General features: G+C 46.9%; 1 protein-coding gene across 1 annotated transcript in view; it reads right to left on the bottom strand.

Moving 5' to 3' along the window:
- The window catches only part of MAP3K15 (mitogen-activated protein kinase kinase kinase 15), a gene marked incomplete at its 5' end in the record, with an annotated part of 120295 nt that overhangs the window by 73590 nt on the left and 24468 nt on the right, over nucleotides 1-22237 (bottom strand). Inside the window, 2 exons of the mRNA XM_080795814.1 lie at nucleotides 1795-1963; nucleotides 5187-5380. Coding sequence (XP_080651940.1) covers nucleotides 1795-1963; nucleotides 5187-5380 — 363 coding nt within the window. The remainder of the gene's footprint in view (nucleotides 1-1794; nucleotides 1964-5186; nucleotides 5381-22237) is intronic.

The raw sequence follows: 22237 nt of genomic DNA on the forward strand, positions 1-22237 counted from the left end.
AGGAATAAGATTTAAAAAAAAAAACAAAAACCAAACAACCCAAAATGAACGAGAGAGAAGGCAGACCAAGAATCCCTGCTATCAGAGGCCACAAAAGGATCAAGGGGATGAAGCAAGCGAGTCCGGCAGCCCAGAAAAAGATCCCACGCTGTGAGCGCCGGACAGTTAACAGCATGAGCGGGGCCGTGGGTTAAGATGAGTGAGAGATAAACACACATGAAATCTTACAGTCACCGAGCACGGGAAGAGAGTAAACACGCCAGGTCCTTCCCATTTGGCCACACATAATTGAATTCATCTAAACCAGGATTTCTGCACCTTGGCACTACTGACCTTTTGGGGCTGGATCCTTCTCACTTGTGGGGGCTGGCCTGGGCACTCTGGGAGGTTAAGCAGCACCTCCCCCGTGCCCCTGAGCCGTGGAAACCAACAAGGTCTCCAGACACAGCCACAAGTCCTCTGGCTGAGAACCAGAGTTCTACACTGCAATAATTACCCAGGGAAACATTGCTACTGTGTTCGTCTCAGCTGGGTCCCCTCGGAGCTGTGCCATCTGCTACCCTTTCAGCCAGGCTTCCCGTCACGGTGACTGGCCACCTCGCTGCCAGCCAGCCACAGTTCAGTGAGAAGGGCTGCCCACTGAGATCCCGCACGCCTGTTCTGAGCTCAAGGAAGGGCGGCAGTGTATTCCAAGAAGCTTCTGGCTTACCTCTGGGCCTGAGAGTCCTACCAACGGAAGGTTATAAAAACAAGAGAGGCGTGAAGGCCAGGACAGAAGGAACCCAGAAGCTCAGGGGAAGAAAGACTTCAAAAAAAGGTCATTTGCATTCTCTCGTCCCCCGGGCCATCAGTTGGTCATTGTCAAAATCCCTAATAGCATCTGCTATTAAAGTCAATTAGATGCACCTGTTTATCAGCAGGGCTCGCAGACCCCAGCAGTTGACTCTTCTTTGTTCAGGTCATAACTGGGTGCCTCTCTCAATTTGATTTAAAGACCTGTTGTCAACAACCTCCAATACGGCTTTGTAGAATTCTGCATGGAAGGTACAGTGTCCTGCGTCCCCCCGCCCTCGATCAAGGCATCCCTATAAATGGCTTGACAGCCTTTAACTTGGAGGGAGGAAGCACTCCATTTCCTTCATGGTACCGCATCCCATAGATTCCGTCTCCAGCACTCCTCGTGAGGCCCCGATGCTTGTTTTAGAGTGAACTTCTGCATGCCCCGGGTCCTAGATGCGCCTCTGCTACTCCTCCTCTCCCTGACACTGATGGCCAGTGATCCCCAAAGAAGAAAATGACAAAGGCCTAAAGAAAGTAGCGCAGAAGAGGGGCAAAGAGCAAGGACAACATTGCCTCAGTTGAATCTTGACTTTGTTAACTGCTGTGTGACCTTGGACAATTTACTTAACTTCTCTGTGCCTCATTTGTAAAACGGGGATAGTCAGAGTATTCATCCCATAAGCTCGGGGAGAGGATGAAGTGAATGAGGATTTGCCAAGAACTTGAAACCACGTCTCACCTCAGGTGCATCTAAACTGTTAGATTCTAAGCTCCTGTTATCGGGCTGTACTGTGAATGAGGTTTGGCCAGAGTGGCCATCTGATGTGACAAAACCTCCAATGTTACCAGCACAGCAGATACGCAAGGGGACCTATGACCCGGCCACATACCTCTTTTGTCTATAAACCAGTTAGCTAACCACCGCCTGGTAGAAGAGTGCTCCCCGTGAGGACTGAATTCCTTCGGCCAAGGAAGCGCTCCACACGCGCCAGCCTCCGGGAAGGGGGCTCGTACCTGGATGTCGCGGTAGGACAGCAGCAAATTCACGATGATGTCCGCGGTCAGAACCTCGGTGTTGTCCAAGCGAAGTCTGATCCGAGCCAGTTCCCTCGCCAGTTCGTCGCCCTGGTATTTCTCCCGGGCTCTCCGGATGTCGTTTAACAAGGTTTCTTTGTAGTAAGCACTGGAGAGGGAAGTAGGACAACTTCTGGGCGCATCTACCTGCATCTGGGACTCTGTCTCCTTCGGCAGCTCAAAGCACCTGGGTTCTTAAAACCGCGACAGAGCTGGACACACGGGGGCCTCTCTCAGGCCCGAGCCTCCCCGCACCAGGAGAGACAGGAGACAGGTCCTACCTGCTAGTCACCTTTTGTGGCAACCAACCACTCCACATCAACAAATGCAGCTCGTTAGGACCTTGGAAGTACTTTCCCAGCTGACCGCTGTCAGTCTATCAGGGATCCCCACGTAGAAATCACAAAGCTTTTTCTACTCGGCCAAGAGCCAGAAACTGGGTGTGTCCTTGAGCTAATCCCAGAGGCTGTGCCTCAAAGCCTTTGGACAACCTCCGCCTTTCACTCCCACTCCTCCGCTCATTTCTGACTGCCAGAAGGCTTTTCTAACATAAAACACAACTTCCTTCCTGGGAGCATCTAGGTGATGATAATAATAGCGATACATAAAAACATCTAAAGCGGCTCAAATCCATACTGCCATCTCTCAACGTAGCCTCTCAGAGAACCAATGCTAGTATCTGGTACTTGGTTTAAAACCTTCGCAAATGATCCAATTTGGTGTACAGAGGCCAACTTGCAATGACCAAGAATAGATTTAAATATGTGGCCCACTTTCCAAGTAATGTTTTAATGGAGACCGGACACTGCCAAGCAGTAATCTACCATGAACTGGTTAAGTGGCTGAGAGGACTTCACTGTAGAGAGAAAAACTAAGCTGTTCATGAGAAAAAGGGGGCAGGCTCATCATGATCTCAGGGTTGTGGGATTGAGCCCCGCATCGCATCAGGCTCTGTGCTCAGTGGACAGTCTGCTTAAGACTCTCTCTCCCTCTCCCTCTGCCCCTCCCATCCACCCTGTCTCTCTCTAAAAGAAATAAACCTTAAAAAAAAAAGAAGAGCAGGCTCAATTTAAGAGTCTTCAGAGAAAGACAAATACTTAAGAAGGAATGTTACTTACTTGTAATAGTTTTAAACGATGCCAAGTAAATGTGAATGCTCAAAATAGGACCTCAATTAACATTTATTTATTTATTTATTTATTTATTTTAAAAGATTTTATCCATTCTTTTGACAGAGAGATCACAAGCAGGCAGAGAGGCAGGCAGAGAGAGAGAGGAGGAAGCGGGTTCCCCGCCAAGCAGAGAGCCCGATGCGGGACTCGATCCCAGGACTCCGAGATAACGACCTGAGCCGAAGGCAGAGGCTTAACCCACTGAGCCACCCAGGTGCCCCTCAATTAACATTTAAAGAAGGATGTTGTGCCCCACAGAAAGAACTCTGACATCAAATGATCACTGCGTTACTTTTTTTTTTTTTTTTACTTTGTCTGTCTACTGCTTATCAACCCAATGAGCAAATAGTCAGATTCTGCCAGTGTTTAAAATTCTCTCAGTCTTAGGAGTCATTAAGTTGGGTGACAGCCACTGTCCGTTTGGTGGATGATAAAGGCGTCAAAGATATTAAAGCATTATTAATTTAGCCTGACAAGTGAAAACTTAGACTTTAGTCTTGTTTTCAAAGCTAATTCTGAAAACTAGTTTTAATGAACTGAGAAACGTCACAAGAGCTAGAACTTGTAAGTAAATAAACAAAGCACTGACTTGGGGATATCATCTATGTGCCACACATGCAGCTGTTTCTGTGATGAGGGAGGATGTTGCTAACTGATGTGAACTTGGAAATGGCTTCAAACCCCTCTTCAGCACAAGGCTACAGGCGGCCTTTACCCATCTAGGAGAGCTGACACCTGAGCGAAAAACTTATCTGGCATCCCTCTTCCAGATGTTTTAAACCAGAAGCTCTGCGTACCCTCTCACTAAGCATTCAAGGGGCGGAAGTGGCCAACAGGTATTTCGAGTCCTTTGAAATCACACTACATCAAAACAGGTGTTTTCCTGCTGACAACAAACACACATTTCATGAAAAACGAACGTGAGCCCACTTCTTACAAGGCCTTGCTCAGACTCGAGCCAGCCCATTGCCTCATCAGACCTGAAAAGCTAATATTTGAAGAGCTTTCTCCCCAAATGTCACTAAAATGCTCATCGTGCGGCAAGGCGGGACTGCGTCAGGCTCTGCACGAACGCGCCACCGCAGGTCCCCCGTGTGCTGTCCGCACCAGCACTGGGTCACAAAGACCTCGGTTTCTCGTCTCGTTTGCCCATGAAGGGGCGTAGAAGAGACTCTGTGTCCAAGCAAGAGATGACAGGATAGTAAAGGAACAGGCTGTTAGCAAGCGTGTACCTCAGACCAACACGACAGTGACACGTCACAGTGGCGGAAGCCACCATCTGAGCCACAGTGGGATGTGGGGGCCTTTCCATTTAAAGCCAATCCATCTAGGGCTCTGGATTTTCATCTGTCTTGGAAGGACAGATCCTTCTTGTGACATCACTTAAATGAAATCCTTAAACCTGGCTGCGAGCATAATGACTGGATCCTTTGGTCTAGTGGATAATCTCGGGCCTCCAACTCTGAGAACCAGAACACCTTCGAGTCCAGCCTCTCGAGCACGGCGGCTCAGACAGGTGAGCGGACTGCCAGGAGGCTGCCAAGTGCGGCATCGTCCGACCTAGGACTCAGACCCAGACCTGCCCACCTCTGGATGAGTGTTCCCCACCTTCTCCACAAAGGACAAAATCTGCAAAGAACACATCCCAAGATGTCCTGAGGTCAGGACGTCCTGTGGCTTGACTCAGCGTGAGACCCTCACGATCCGAGCGACCTTGCTGAGCCATTTTAACCACCGCCAACAGCTGCATGGGGTTGGGGACAGGGGGAGACAAAATCCTGTTTGGAAAGGATCTTAAAACACGGAATCTCAGGGTTGAAAGAGCATAAAAACAGTGACTTCACGTCCTTATTTTCTAGATGAGAAAACGGCTACACAGAATTCTTTACCAAGGTCGCGCAGGGAGCTGGGTGGGGCCAGACACGGGCTTAGCCCTCACCTGCTAAAACTCCACTTCTATTCTCTTTTGGCTACGCCTCAAAGGCCCAACTTAGTGAGGTAGCAAGGAACAACAGCAGAGTCCAGGGGCACTTAGAACAGACTGGCTGGGGTTCCCCATTCTCTGGGCATTATGGTCTCCTAAGAGTCCACTGCCTCCACGAACGTGAAGGGAACATTCCGGCAAAGCTCCCAGGGTTGCAGACTGCGCATGGGAATTACCATGAGGTCACATGGATGTCCTTGAGGAGGCTAATAAACCTGTCCACCAGGGGCACACACAGCGGACCCAGGATGGTGTCCCAGTTGGGCTGCATGTACTCGGAGGCGCGCCTCTGGGCGTCGCTCTCGCAGCAAAAATAATCAGCGCACGGCGTCACGATGTACGGGATGAAATAGTAATTTCCACTAGATGCCTGGAAAACAGAAACAGAAATGCGTCACAAAGTCATCGATGCAGAAGCACAGCCGTGGATTTGGGCAGGCGGAAACCGGTAGGACAGGGAAGGAGAAAGCGCTAGAGAATGAGTAACGTCGTGTACGACAGGACGAGGAATCTTCTAGGCACAAGACCGGAAGCCCTGCAAGCCAACGAGCCCGAACACAAAAATTTGGTTTCGGAGGTTGAACTGATCTGTGTATGTCTCTGAACTTCCCTGGCAGAGCTTTTAGGGTTTTTAAGTCATGGAAATGACGTCATTTCACCACATGTCCCCCCTACCCCCCAGTAAGAGGGAGCCTGAACCCATGGATAAGCAAGAACGACAAGGGAAAGCCCTGCTGCTGGACCACTGAACCACAGGTGAACGATGATAAACTTTGTTGAGTAAAAACTGTCTTGCAGGGAACAGATATCAATAAATATGACTAATCCTGGAGATGTTTTAAAAAAGGATGCTAACCTTTTATTATGTCAACTACTGCTCAGGTAAAATAGTATCTCTTCTTCTAAGAACTAATTACAATTTGACTATGAATCACGATCCTTTGCAAAGCATAAACACTACCCCTAAAAGCAGTGAATCATGCTCAATTTTTAGCACATCTGAAAGATTAAAATACATTCTTACAGGACATTCTTTTATCAGTCAAGCTTTTGTCTACACTGCCACAAAAAGCAACTAGCTTAAAATTCCAGACTTTTTAACTCCTAGCTCTTCGCTTGGTTTTCAACAATGTCTATCATGCCAGAAATATTTCATCTGATTTCTCTTTAATTTTTTAAAACTCAGTCAGTGGAACTATCTGAGCGTTCTAGATAAACAGAGACATAACCTTGGGAAGCACGTTCTCTCCAAAAACAAGAGACCACATAAGGAAGATAGCTTCTTCTCAATTAGAAAGAAATTCAGTAATTACAGAAAACACAATCAGAATGCTGCCATCTCAGATCAAACAGAAGCTGTGGGAAAACCAGCACCACTGGGGAGCACATTTCAAATACCCACGTGACCTAGGCTTTTAAGTTTTCCTTGTGAATGAGATTTGCTTACAGAACAGGCGGCACGCTTATTTCCACCTGAAGCCCAACTAACAACTTGTCCTATGACTCTCTCTTTTGTACCCTGCTGGGACTCTCTACGTCCTACTGAGACATGGTTGTTAGGCCCTAAAATATTTCATTAAGAAAAAATTACTCATGCTGCTCCATTCAAACATATTTCACACTGGGTCGGCAAACTTGCTCCGTAAAAAACCAAACGGGAAGGATTGGGCATTCTGTGGGCCAGTCTCTGCGGCAACCACTCAACTGTCCCATCAGAGCACCTGAGACAACACATGACCACGGGAGCAGAACTACGTCCCCACCAAAGTTTATTTATGGACACAAATCTGCATTTCATATTCTCACATGTCCTGAGATACTCATCTTCTGACTTTTCCCCATCATTTAAATAAACATGCAAGGGGCGCCTGGGTGGCTCAGTGGGTTAAAGCCTCTGCTTTCGGCTCGGGTCATGGTCCCAGGGTCCTGGGATCGAGCCCCGAGTCAGGCTCTCTGCTCAGCAGGGGGCCTGCTTCCCTCTCTCTCTCTCTCTCTGCCTGCCTCTCTGCTTACTTGTGATCTCTGTCAAATAAATAAAATCTTTTAAAAAAAATAAAAATAAAAAAAAATAAACAAACTTGCAATAAGCACTCGGAACTGACTGGTCACACGGAAACAGGCGGCAGCCCTCACCTTACATTAAGCTCCGTGGTGTACTATTATTCCTGAAAACAGGCTTTTCTGAGAATACTTACCCAGAAGAGCATCTGGAGACCATCCCTGTGGGCACAGATATTGGGGTTAAATCCCTCAAAAGAGAGATACCAGTGTGTTATAAACAGAAGTGGCAAAAATTCAGGTGTGTGGGTGCTAACTGGGGTCAGAGAGAAAGTTGCAGCTACTTCCCAGAAATCACTGAGAACTGCCTGCACCGGGGGAACAAAGATCCTTCCCTTCCTGGTATTATCTTCAAATTCTCGAAGACAGACTCATACTGTCCAGCAAAGTAAGGTCTGGGTAGGTTAGAGACAAATTTCTCCATCTATACTACAAAGCCATGTTATTGAAGTAAATTCAATGCCTTTTATGTAATCAGAAGGTTAAACTGCTTGTTTTTCCACGGGCAACAGGCTGAGTTTATGGTAAAAGCCTTCTGATTGCAGACAGAGGGAGACGACTGTGTGCATCAGCGAGGTCTAGAAGGTCAAGTATCCGTGCAAAAGCAGAGTTTTTTTTTTTTTCAAAAAGTTAGAGCTAGATTGGGGGTGGGGTGGGGTGAGAAGCTTCTCAAATTACCTCCCCAGAAGAAGAGCCCTAATCGGCCAAAAAAATTAACATTTTAAGTCTCTATGAGTCATCTGAAGAGCATATAGCAAGTAGAGACACATTTATTCAAGAAAACCAACTCATCTTGGTAAGAAGAGCGACACTCTAGCATTGGATAACCTGCTCCTCCCCTATCCTCCAGCCCAGAGTGACAGAAATGCTACCCTGGGTGGGGACAGGCAAGAAGAAGGGGCTCCCTTTTATTCCACAAGCTCTAGTCTAGGGTGACAGTTTCTCCTTGGCCAGGCCACCAACATTGTCATTCACCACAGCCCAGGCTGGAGCAGCTCTGTTCCAGGCAAGTGTGGTCAAGAGGACCAGTGGGTTAAGTGGCTCCCTTCAAGTCCGGTCATGGTCCCGGGGTCCCAGGATCGAGTCCCGCACTGGGCTCCGTGCTCAGCAGGGAGCCTGCTTCTCTCTCTGCCTGCTGCTCCCCCTGCTTGTGCTCACTCTCTGGCAAATAAACAGATAAAATCTTTTGAAGAGAGAGAGACAGAGAGAACCAGAGTTCCATTTCCCTGCCCAATTCCCACATGTAGGCAAAATGGGCCCCAAACTGGGCCCTGATCACCTTCTGTCCCAGATTACAAAGAGTAAAGGTTGCCTGTCAGGAGAGGCAAAGCTGAGAAGATCGGCGGCTGCCACTGTTGCGCAGCACTTCCCTCTAGAGCAGCTGCGAGTCAGGCCGTATCCCCCGCCGCCCGCTCTGGACAGGGGTGCGGAGGTTCTGCCTGGGGCTAGAGGCATCCCGTAGGAACAGAGAGCTCTGCGGCCCTCCAGAAGTGGACCAGAGGACACGCAACACAGGAAGGCCAACCTTATGGGCACCATCACAAACCAGGGAGATTCCTGCGGCAGGAAATGAAGAAGTTGGTCATTCCAAGACAGCAACAGGTCGAAGGCAGACCAGCTCATTTCTCAAAGAGCAACCGGGCAGACCGAGCTAAGGAGAGCCTTCCGGAGGTCAGACGAAACCCTGAAGACGGGCCTTGAAGACTGCCCCTGCAAAGGCGCCCCACTTCAATGATCTCAGGCTGTGGAAAGCTTACATCCCAGGACATAGTCAGAAACACAGTCATCAACTGACAGCTCGGGTCTCTTCTCAACACAGGAAGAATGCAACCCCCGTCACCCCTGAGTGGGGGTGGGAGGGTCAGAGCAGTTGTGCACATGCCCAGCGCTGTGCCCGCCGAGGAGCGGCACCGGAGGCTGCACACTGCGCAGCAAAAAGACCTCCCTGAACTAGTGTCATCAAGTCACTCGACACACTGGCCAGCAACAGAAACAAGCTCCACAGACGGGAGGGAAAGAGCTCAGTATCTAGAGTTGCTATATTGCATTATCTAAAATGTCCACTTTTCAGGGCACCCGGGTGGCTCAGTCATTAAGCGTCTGCCTTTGGCTCGGGTCGTGATTCCAGGGTCCTGGAATGGAGCCCCGTGTCGGGCGCCCTGCTCAGTGTGGAGTCTGCTTCTCCCTCTCCGTCTGCCTGCTTGCACCTTCTTGTGCTCACTCTCCCAAACAAATAAAATCTTTTTTTAAGAACATTTTATTTATTTATTTGACAGAGAGAGAGATCACAAGTAGGCAGAGAGGCAGGCAGAGAGAGAGGGAGAAGCAGGCTCCCTGCTGAGCAGAGAGCCCGATGCGGGGCTCGATCCCAGGACCCTGAGATCATGACCTGAGCCGAAGGCAGACGCTTAACCCACTGAGCCACCCAGGCACCCCTAAAATCTTTCTAAAAAAGATTATATTTATTTATTTGACACAGAGGTAGAGACAGCAAGAGAGGGAACATAAGCAGGGGGAGTGGGAGAGGGAGAAGCAGGCATCATGCTGGGCAGGGAGCCTGATGTGGGGCTCGAACCCAGGACCCTGGGATCACGATCTGAGCTGAAAGCAGACCTTAATGACTGAGCCACCCAGGTGCCCCTTAAATAAACAAAATCTTTTTTAAAAAAATAAAATGTCGGCTTTTCAACGAAAAAGAAACAAAACATGCCAAGAACAGGACAGTATGATCCACGCATCGGAAACACAGCAGGTGACAGCGTCTGACTATGGAAGGCCCTAAGATCCCTTAGGAAACAAAGACTGGACAACAGCTATTATAAAGATGCTCCAAGAACTAAAGGACACATGAAATGCTGAGAGAATTAAAGGTATGATGACGATATCTCATCAAATAGAAAGTATTGGTGAAGAGACAGAAGTCACAAAAAAGAAGCAAATGGGATTTCTGGTGTTCAAAAGTACACGTAACCAAAATCACAAATTCACTGAAGGGACCCAACAGCAAAATCTACGTGGAAGAAAGAATCAGCAAACTTGCAGAGAGACCAACAGTGTATGTCATCTGAGGAACAGAGAGAAGAAAGAATCAAGGAGGAGGACAAGAACCCGAGAGAAATCTGGGGCACCCCCCAGTGCACCAACACACGTGTCTTATTATGGGAGTCCCATAAGGACAGGAGAGAAAGGAACAGAAAAATATCCAAAGAAATAATTCCTGAAAACTTCTTAAACATGAGTAAATCAATCCACATAGCCAAGAAATTTAATGAACTTCCCCCTGGATAAACTGAGAGACCCACACCCAGATAAACACCAGTCAGCATTTTCAAAGACAGAAATCTCGAAAGGAGCAAGAAAAAAAAATGTCTTAGCACATACAAGGGAACGCCAATTAAATCAACAGCGGACTTGCCCTTGGAATTAGTGAAGCCAGAAGGCGGCAGGATGACGTATTCAAAAGGGCGAAAGACAAAATAAGTCAGCCAGAATCTTCTATCCCGCAAAGCTAGATTTTCGGAATGAAGGTGAAATGAAGACATTTTCAGATCAACAGCCATGGAGATCATTTGATCCTAGAAGGCCCGTCTTATGACAGCTACTAAAGCAAGTTCTTCAGGCTGAAAGTGAGCGACACCAGACACTAATTCTAATTCACTTGACAAAAACAAATAACGCCAGTAAAGGAACAGATAGGATTGCCAGTCTCTTCTTTCTTCTCCTAACTGATTTTAAAAGACAACTGCGTAAAGCGATGTACGTAATCCTATGTTGGGGACTGTACCACGCGGCAATGGGATTCATCTGACACTAACGGTACAAGAGATGCCGGTGGAAATAAGACGGTACTGGACCAAGGAAAGGGCGCCATTTGTTATCTGGAATCCACAGAAACCAACCAAAAGAACCAGAAATGGTCAATGGAAATGTTAACATAACCAACTCTATCAATGTATACCTTTTTCTTTTCTTCTCTCAGCTTAAAAGACAGAACGTTACAGAGAGCAACAGTCCTGACAAAAAGATTTCCTGACATTACAACTAAATAACCCCGTGTCTCCCCAAAAGGCAGGTAACTGAAGGGCCAAGAATCCCAGCTCTTTGGATACAAGTATCACAGGTCTTAAAACTCTTTCCAGGGTGCCTGGGTGGCTCAGTGGGTTAAGCCTCTGCCTTCGGCTCAGGTCATGATCCTGGAGTTCTGGGATCGAGTCCCGCATGGGGCTCTCTGCTCAGCAGGGGGCCTGCTTCCTTCTCTCTCTGCCTACTTGTGATCTCTCAATGTCAAATAAATAAATAAAATCTTTAAAAAAAAAAAAAACTCTTTCCAAAAGAAACATTTCTGCTGAAATCTTGTTGATTGTCCTTCTTCAGCAAGCCCATTCCTTCCAAATAGCATGAGAGTGAACTCTGTCCCCGTCCTCCTCAAGTCCTCAGTAATGAGGTGTGAAGAAATAAGACTTTGACGAATAAATCCTGGCTCCCGCAGGCAGAGCGAGAGCGGCAGAGGCTCGTGAAGACCTGCCCGCAGCCAGGAGGGGACCCGATGCTTCGGGCAAACATTCAGCCACCGTCAGAGAAAAATGAGGAGAAAGAGAGGGGATACGTGACCTCTGCGAACAACTGAGCGAGCTGAATGAACAGGACTGAGGAGACAGCAGGAATCTGGAGCCTTGGCAAAGCAAAAATACTCCCTTTGAGAAAATCTCTCGTGAAGTGTACAAGAGTTTAAGAAATTTTACAGAAAGCAATTGGGACTAATGGCTACATTTACAAAAGCAATTCATAAACTTCCAAATAAAAGCACAGGCTTTTGAGGGCAGTTCTTTTGTTCTTACAAAGAAGAAGAATAGGCCCAAACATCTTCAAATGATGGGGCACATTCAGACTTTTGTTGGTGGGGAGACCAGAAATTAAAAAGAAAAACATTGATTAGCATAACACATGTCCAATAGCGAATCCAGCTTGTATATTTGTAATTGTTACATTTATAAATGGAAACATCTCAGGAATCCAGCTTTTTAAAACACATTCAACAAGGGCAGCTTAGTTTCCTACATAATGGGGCAATAGAACGAGTAAGCCAGGCCCATTAATATGTAAACCCTTATTCCAAACACTCTTCAAGTACCCCCAAAAGGAAGATTTTGATACAGTAAAGTGAGGTCAGGGAGCAGAGTAAAAGCCACTGGTCTCGGACCCTGGGAGGTTAGGGAGTGGAGGAGTCTGTCCTCCAAAGTCTTCGGTTCCTAACTTAGCGATGGAGATTTCTAGAACTGCTGCCGCGTACAGATTCACCACCGTGAACAGATTGTCCTACCGCACCAGCAAGTTAAAGAATAAGTGCTTTTTAAGAGGCTCTCATTATAAAAGTTTGACTATACAGTCTTGAATGTCGTAATTTTTTGCCCTCTGCCAGTCACCGATTTTATTTTTTACGTTTTTATTTCAATTCCAGTAGGTAACGTACAGTGTCAGTTTCAGGAGTATGATCTGGTGAGACTGAACACTTCCACGGTCGAACGCTGTAACTTTTAATGCTTGACGAATACACCACGTGTGAGATTTATCGTGCACTTAACCTTTCCCTTGTTATGTAAGCCTGTTCCGAGAAGCTTCTTACTGTACACGGAGACGAACACCCTTGCGTCTTTACACTGTGGTCTTTTCCCAAGAACGAAATGACCAGAGTCAGGGTGAGGCTCTCGGTACGTACGAGCCGCTGTCGCAAAGGACGGAGCAAATTATGCCCCACCCATAGGGGTTTCACCATCATCTCAGCAGAGCTGGGTAGTGGGTTGTTGTCGTTTTTTTTCCTCCATTGGTTGAGTTAGGGGAAAACGAAATGCCATATTAAGCACCGAGATAGGAAGTACCACGTCTGTTCGAGCACAGTGAGATGCTGGAGAACTGGGACAGCCAAGGACTGAATCCCAGCTCCATTCCACAGCAGATGAATGACCCTGGGCCATGTACTTATGTACCCAAATCTCAGTGGCTTCATCTTTAAAAGGGGGACAATACTACAGTCAACTTCCTCAGGTGATAGAGGCCTCATGGCCAGGGTGCATAGCGGGCATGCAGTAAGTATTAGCTGTGTTCGGTAGTTCTAGACTGGACCAAGAGTTCTGACCCTGGAGTCTAGTAATCCTTGGGAGCCTGTGAACTTAAATGAGAGAAAAATCACCTCTTTGTCACCATTGACTTTTAACTGAAACATAACATTGCCTTCCACTAGGAATGTAGGTAACACTTCTTAGTTTTAGCAGGACCTGGGACTTTGTCACTAATAGAAATCACAGAATTTTTCATATCACATTACACTTCCTGCAGAGAGATCTCAAAATAACTTTCATACCCATTACTACTCCAAAGTCATGAGCTTTTTCAGACCTGTTCTTTGATCTAATTATTGGAGCCATTAATAAAGCAGCACATAGACTACAACTTTATGTTTAAAGAGTTTACTGATTTGGCAGAGATAAAAGGAGCAGTGGGCAGAGGCAGAGGGAGAGGCAGACTCCCCGCCGAGCAGGGAGGCTGATGTGGGGCTCCATCACAGGACCCCGGGATCACGACCCGAGCCGAAGGAGGTGGCTTAACCGACTGAGCCCCTCCAGGCACCATCCCTAAATTACAACTTTAAAACATATTTTCATAACTATGTTCCAGTGTAATTGGTCACTTTTGCAATCCTTTGTATATTTAAGCATTTTAAGATCTATTCTGAGAAGGGATCCACAGGCTCCTCCAGATCGACAAAGGGGTCCCAAAGTCCTCTGAAATCTACGAGCCCCTGCCCTGGACCCCAGCACATGTTTCACACAGAACCCCCCACCCGCACGAGTTTCTCTAGGGGGCTTCACCTCTGAAGACTTCCAGGGATAACAGCAGGATTCCCCCCTCCACGAACAGCAGCTTGGGGTCTCCAGAACCACCCAGGAGAGCAGAGCACGCTGGGTTCTTAACCTCACTGTCCATGGGTTTCAGTAACGGTCACCAACCAAGGACACCCAGGGCTCTCTCCACACCCGGCCCCTCTGCTCGTACTCGATGCAAGAAGGCCACGACAGAAACACACGCCCAGGGGCCTCGGTAGCCTGCGCTCCCTCTTACACACGGCTAGCAGCAGGTGGCAAAGGTGGGCCGTAACAGCACAGTTTTCATAAATTCATTCTGTGGCGCAAATACAACGTGTAAAAACTCGTGCCGACAGATGTCATGAGACTTTCACCTCGACCTCCTAGAGAACCTATTTTTTTAAAAAAATCACAACACAAACATTTAATCAGTCAACAAATGACCTCATCAGAGGTGGGGGCGGGGATCTACGGCAGATGAAAGGGGGTTAAATACGACCCGAGAGAAAATGATTTCTGAGCACTCTGATATTCAAGATATCCGACTTCGGAGCTCTTACCCTGTAACGTAAAAGAGCTGCAAGTCCTCCGTGAAAATGGAAACCAGAAAAGCACAGAAAAGCGTTCCCTAAAAAATTTACACAGCAAACGAACACGGGACAATAATTTTTAAAAAATCATTCAACGTGACTACGCGAGAAAAGGTCAATTCATTAAGAAAGAAAAGCCGAGTCAGGTGCTGCTCCAAAAGAAGGATCACGACAAGGTTTTAAGCCCTAATCGACACAATTCTTTGTCTAGTCGGTTGCAGGAGAATTTTTTTAAGTCCCCACAAGGGCACGTCAGGGAAATGCGGGGCTTTGTTTTGCTTTAAGATAACGGCAAACAGCGTTCGATGTGGCTGCTTCTCTGTATTTACCCGGGCAGGACAGGAACAAATATGCAGAAGCTGAGTAACAGTTTCAAGCGGGCTGTCGGGCTCTCGGGCCGCGTCAAAGGTCCCTGAAGCCACCCCTGCGGGAAACGTGCCAAGCAGCACCGAGCGAGCCACGGCAAGAGCCCCTCTGCTTTGCTCCAGCGGCCGGAGGGCTGTCCTGAAGTCCGAGAATCATTTCGGATCCGGCACGCGTCTCAGCCATCACCTGACTCATCCTCTCGTTTCATACAGGAGGAAATCGAGACCCGGAAAGCTTCACCAAATGGCCCACAGAGGCCCACAGAGGCAGACAAACCTCAGGTCCTTCCCTCTCCTCCGCAGGACTCCTGTCAGGAACTGCCATTCTGGCTGAATTCTCAGAGATCCCTCGATAAAGCAAGCTGTGAGGCACAACACAAGCTACCCAGCCCCGACCAACGGGTGAGTGCTGAGTTTTATGCTACGTGCCTCGTCTCAGTGGAAAGAAAACAAATGGGTATCATCAGACACCAAAGACTTTTTCGGTTCGTGGGGAGAATTGGGTATTTGTTTCTGTTTTGGTTCTGACATTGGCCCTGTGAAATGCGACATTCAAGAGAGGCAGTCCCAAGTTCTGTGGTTTGCACTTCCAGAACGCTCCAGTTCGAAAGAGAACACAAGACCACGCGCAGGTAGGGAGAAAAAAGACATCAGTCAAGACTAGAGAAAAGATGGGGCGCCTGGGTGGCTCAGTGGGTTAAAGCCTCTGCCTTCGGCTCAGGTCATGATCCCAGGGTCCTGGGATCGAGTCCCGCATCGGGCTCTCTGCTCAACAGGGAGCCTGCTTCCTCCTCTCTCTCTCTGCCTGCCTCTCTGCCTACTTGTGATCTCTGTCAAATAAATAAATAAAATCGTTTAAAAAAAAAAAACTAGACAAAAGAGAATCTAAGATGAGATAGAAACACTAAGAAATAGCTGCAGAGATGAAGTAAGTAGTCAAACGACAGAGATTTTTACCTAAGTCACATTCTATGCGTAAAATTCTGCCTCTCCGCCCGCCTACTAGGAGACGTAGCCTTCTTGTTCGAAATTCGTTCTTTCCTAATACAAACGGTAGGAATTCTGATCAGAATTTAGAAAACCCAAAGAATATCTAAAGGAGAAGAAGAAATTTAACTGTCCTTTTACCAAAGTGTCCCTAAGCAATCTACATTTTGGCTGACAGTTAGGGATCCCAAGCCACAGCTAACAGAGGCAAGCGGGAAAGACCCGGAGAAATTCTGTTACTCTAAAACCTGAGTACTCAGTGTGCTCATGAGCCAGGTAAAAAGCCTTCCAACATTGCAGAAAAAGCACCCAATATTGCCCATGTCTGTTTCTCAAAGAATTTCCAATTGACTGGGATTACAGAGATAACTATTTCAATGGGAACAATGAGTTTCTCTTATATATCATTGGTTTTCCAGGGGAAAAAAAATAACTACCTAGAGCAGAGGTCAAGAATCAGATTCGTTTTCTAATAAGGTGCGCTTTTTTTTTTAAAAAAGATTTTATTTATTTATTTGACAGACAGAGACCACAAGTAGGCAGAGAGGCAGAGAGAGAGGGGGAAGCAGGCTCCCTGCTGAGCAGAGAGCCCGACGCGGGGCTCGATCCCAGGACCCTGAGATCATGACCTGAGCCGAAGGCAGAGGCTTAACCCACTGAGCCACCCAGGCGCCCCATAAGGTGCTTTTTAATAACATGATCCAAGCTTGGAAATTTACCTTTGCTTTTTAAAAACCAACTGTGAACTCCAGCCTTGGGACGTGACAAATGAAAATACGGTCTAGTGTACTTTTAACAATTCCTTCTCTAAGTACTGGGTGGAATGGTTCATCTTTTAGTAATTCTCCTGGGGGACAGGGGAGGCCTAGGAACCCGCGTTTCCTTTCTGGGGAAACTATGTACAGCCTCCACGTAGTCACTCACCAGTTTATTTAATTAATTAATTTATTTGGCAGACAGAGATCACAAGCAGGCAGAGAGGAAGGCAGGGGGTGGGGAAGCAGGCTCCCCGCTGAGCAGAGAGCCCGACGCAGGGCTCGATCCCAGGACCCCAAGACCATGACCCGAGCCGAAGGCAGAGGCTTTAACCCACTGAGCCACCCAGGCGCCCCTCACTCACCAGTTTAAAGGGAAAAATGATTTCCGTGCCTCTGAGCCTTAGAGATACAGTCCTCAATCTCGGGGCATATAGGATTTATAAATTCCTCAAATCAAAGGATTATAATGCGGCAGACACTCAGACACACACAGAGATACTACCCCCACTTCAAGGTAGGAGGCGCTGCCACTGCCATCCAGAACCCCCTCCGTGGCACACCGTACCCCACCCAGAGTCACACACCTCCCGGTGAGGGCTGGATATAGGACCTCTCATCCCAACTCAGAACAACTCGGAAAGCCCATTCAAGTGCCAGAGGCCCCCATGGGGTGAGCCAAGTCCATCACTGAGCCTACATCCCAGCTTCATTTCTCTCTGCCCGGTCCTGCTTCCTTCCTTCCTTCCTCTTCCTCAGCCTTGATCCCACGGGCGCGCCTCAATGCCTCTCCTGCACACTCCACCCGGCTCAGTCTCACAGCCTACTTCCAGGGGGGACCAAGCTGCCAAATACACCGATAACTCTGAAGGTCTGATTGTTTTTTGCAAAGGAAAATTAAAACCGTTAAAGGATACCTAGGGACTATGTACACTAATAACCAACTACCAGGAAGTTCCAAGGTTTAATAGATAAAGCCATCCCTTGGATTGGCTACATTTTCACTCCTGTTCCCACAGAGGCTCAACCTTGATCTTTTATCATCTGAACAGGTTTTCTGAAGTGATAAGATGTGGGAAATGGCCATCTTTGATATCTTATAGCAGAAGGAAACAACATAAGGATGAAAATAGATGAAAAGAAGGCAGAAGAGAAGCAACTGTTATAGAACCTGGACCAAAAGCTGCATTACATGGGGAAGGGGATGGGGGGAAACGGGCCGGGGATGAAAAGGGCGATGAACACGGAGTAAGGCCTAGAACTGGAATTAAAACAACCTTATGTTAGCTACACTGGAATTAAAATTTAAAACTTAATAAAAAACTGAATTATGAAGTGCAGTGTGTTAGGTGTAAAACATTTTTATGAAAGATATTTTTTATAAAAATCTATCCTGGGGTGCCTCGCTGGCTCAGTCAGTAGAGCATAGGGCTTTTGATCTTAGGGGCGTGAGTTCAAGCCCCACATTGGGTGTAAGGGCTTATGTTAAATAAATAAATTTTAAAAATTTATCCTGGAAAGGAAATTAAGAAAATGATTTTATTTACAAGAGCATGCAAGTGAATAAAATATCCACGAATAAATTTAACCAAGAAAGCGAAAACCTTGTACAGTGAGAACTATAAAACAATGCTGAACCAAATGAAAGAGGACCTAAAGATACAGAAAGGCATGCTGTGTTCTTGGGTCGGAAGACAACCTTGTTACAATGTCAAAATCACTCACAGGATATGCAGATACAGGCAATCTCTATCAAAATTCCAAAGGTCTAGGCCGCCTGGGTGGCTCAGTGGGTTAAGCCTCTGCCTTTGGCTCAGGTCATGATCTCATGGTCCTGGGATCGAGCCCCGCATCGGGCTCTCTGCTCAGCAGGGAGCCTGCTTCCCCCTCTCTCTGCCTGTCTCTCTGCCTACTTGTGATCTCGCTCTGTCAAATAAATAAATAAAATCTTAAAAAAAAAATCCCAACGGTCTGTTTCATAGCAATGCATAAGCCAACTCTCAAATTTATATAGAATTCCAAGGGGCCCCAGACAGCCAAAACGATGTTGACAAAGTAGGGGGAACCAGATTTCCTAACTTCAAAACTTACTATAAAACTACAGGAATCGGGGCACCTGGGTGGCTCAGTGGGTTAAACCTCTGCCTTCGGCTCAGGTCATGATTTTAGAGTCCTGGGATCGAACCCCGCATCGGGTGCTGTGCTCAGCGGGGAGCCTGTTTCCGCCTCTCTCTCTGTTTACTTGTGATCTCTCTCTCTCTCTGTCACATAAATAAATAAAATCTTTAAAAAAAAAAAACCTGCAGGAGTCAAAAGAGCATGACCCCGGAGCAAGAGTAAACATACGGATCAGTGGAAGAGAATTTAAAGTCCAGAAGCAAACACTTACATTTACGATCAATTGATTTTGACAAGGGCTCCAAGATAATTCAACAGGGAATGAAAAATCTTCTTAAGAAAAGGGCTGGGGCGACTGGGGGCACCTGAGTGGCTCAGTGGGTTAAAGCCTCTGCCTTCAGCTCAGGTCATGATCTCAGAGTCCTGGGATCGAGCCCCACATCAGGCTCTCTGCTTTGCAGGGAGCCTGCTTCCTCCTCTCTCTCTGGCTGCCTCTCTACCTACTTGTGCTCTCTGTCAAATAAATAAATAAAAATCTTTAAAAAAAAAAAAAAAGAAGAAAAGGGCTGGGGCGACTGAATGTCCACATGCAAAAGAAAGAAGCTGGACCCCTAACTTATACCAGACACAAAAATTAACTCAAATTCATCAGAGACCCATAAGAGCCAAACCTCTAAAACTTTAATTAATTTTCTCTCTCTTTTAAAATTTTTTTTAAATTCCAGAGTGATTAACATACAATGTCCTATTAGTTTCAAGTGTCCAGAAAAAGTCCAAAGTGAACTTTCAGAAAGAAAACACAGGAGTAATTCTTTGTGGCCCTGCGTTAGGCTAAGAGTTCCTAGACACAACATCAAAAGCACGACCCATAAAAGAACTGATAAAATCTCTGATAAGGGCTTTGCTTCCAGAATACACAGGAACTCTAACAACTCCATAATAAGACCAAAAAAAAAAAAAACCCAATTAAAAATGAGCCAAAGATTCTAATGAACGGCTCACCCAAGAAGACTAACAGGCATATGGAAAGATGCTCAGCATCACATGTTGCTGGGAAGACACCAAACCACAATGACACTGGGCCTCACGCCCGCTTGAGTGGATATAGAAAGACAGACCACACCAAGTACTGGGGAGGATGAGAAGAACCCTGACCTCTGTTGCTGGTGGAAATGGAAAAAGGCCATAGCCACTCTCCGTATCATCTTGGTAGTTTCTCTGAAAGTTAGACATTTATTTACCTGATGATCCAGCAAATCCGCTCCTGGGTATTTTACCCAAGGGGAACGAAGACGTAGTTCCACACAAAGATCTGGACCTGAATGTTTAGAACAACATTATTCGCAATAACCGAAAAGTGGAAACAGTCCAGGTGCCCCCCAACTTCTTTACGGCTCACAAGTACTCTGTCGTATCACAAGTATTCCACATCTCTTCTGGGTCAACTTTTTGTGTAGTTATTCAGAGAAACAACACGGGGAATACCCATCGAATAGGATGACGACTTGGCAGGAGAAAGGAAATACCGCCAACAGGCTACTGCAAGGCTGAACCCCAGAAACCTCGGAGGAAGTGAAAGAAATTAGACACAAAAGACTACCTTACTGAATGGTTCCATTTATAGGAAAAACTGTGGAGAGGTCCATCTGTAAGACAAAGCAGACCGGTGGTTCCCTGGGGCGGGGGGTGGGGGGTGGGGGGGTTCGGGGCGGGGACAGCAACAGGCACTGCTGCAAACAGGTGTTTTTGTGATGAAAATGCTCTCACACCAGATCCATAGTGGCGAGGGCAGCACAACTCTAACTTATGAAAAAATCACTGAATCCATGAACTTCATGGTATTGTAAAGGAGGCCTAAATAAAGCATTAAAAAAAAAAAAAACTTGGAACAGGAGAAGAGGAGCATCTTGTGAAACAGGACTGGGTACAAAAGTTGACACTATGTTTCCACCAAAGAACAGAAGAGCCCAGAATGGCCTGAAGCCTAGAAATCGGCTTCCCTGCCTTCACATCACGGTAGAACAAATGCTTCTAGAAAGGGAAGCAAGCATGCCTATCTGTGATGCTTAATTTTGTGTGTCACTTTGTCTGGCCACGGGGTATCCAACTGAACAGTAGTTCTGGGTGTGCTTGGAGGCTGTTTCCGACTGAGATTAGCATTTGAGCCAGGGGGCTCAGCCACGCAGATGGCCCTTCCCACTGTGGGTGGCATATCTAACCCGCTGAGGCAGCAACAGAGTGAGAGTCAGAGAAAAGAGGAATTTGCTCCTTTTGTCCCCTTGCTGCTTGAGCTGGGACAGTCATCTGCTCTGATTTTGGGACTGGGATTTACCCCATTGGCGCCCCTAATTCTCAGGCCTCGGGACTTCTGTCTTATGTGGGGGTGTTGGGTGAGCCGGGTGGTGGGTACTAAGGAGGGCCTGTATTGCACGGAGCACTGCGTGTGGTGCATAAACAATGAATCTTGGAACACTGAAAAAGTAAAGTTAAAAAAAAAAAAGCTTTCCTGGGTCTCTAACTTGCAGATGGCAGATGGTGGGACTTCTCAGCCCCCACAATCGCCAGAGGTGATTCCCCATAGTAAATATCTCCTTTCCCTGCTCCGTGTATCTCCTAGTATCTCCTACTGGTTCTGTTTGTCTGGAGAGCCCGAATACAGTCTTTTACCAAATGAAGCCAAGTTCAACACACCAATAGGGAACATTCGAGAAATATAAAATGATTCTCTGAAGGCAGAGAACTCAAAGCATTTTGGTTTCCACATCTTCATACATCACTGCGAGCGTTCAGCGACATGTTCAGTGTGGGGAATTTCATCCGTACCCCTGATTCCCAGGACTTCGTAATTCACCACCTAGGACTATGCCGTACTTCCTTTTTTAAAAGTCACAGACCCACAGTTTTATCAAATCCTTTCCCAAAACCTCTGGAGTTAGACAATCCAGACCGCTGTTTCCAAGCAGCATTAGCCCAATCCATATTCAGGGGACAAGCGAGCAAATTCTCAGTAAAAATCACCTGATTTACTGTGACATTCTCTTTCAATGTTTAATCACCATTAGCTGTGAGGTGACCTTTCTGCGGATCCCAGCCTTTTCTGAGTTTGCCCTACTTCCCTGACACCCGGAGTAGTACTAAGTGTCTCCCTACTTTCCAGAAAGAAATCACTTGAAAATGACCATGAACAATACCTCTCCAGGTTTGTTTCACTTCAACCTTTCCTCTTAGGTGCTTTTTTCCCCTCCCTTCCAGCCACCTCTCGTCCTTTATTTTGTTCTCTTGAATGCTCTTAATTTTCACACCTCATCAAGCAGGACAACTGCACTGAGCACGGAATTCTAAGGGAGCGGCAAATGTAGCTGCAACATTAGTTGCCATATTAGTTTCCCCACAACCTAGGGAGAATGGTGCCCTGATAGAATTACAACGACCAAGAATGTGAAGGAATTCTGGGTGTTCAGAGGAGGGAAAATGTACCAGAAGGGAAGGGATTT

This window comes from Martes martes, assembly GCF_963455335.1.
Source record: "Martes martes genome assembly, chromosome: X".
Lineage (NCBI taxonomy): Eukaryota > Metazoa > Chordata > Mammalia > Carnivora > Mustelidae > Martes > Martes martes.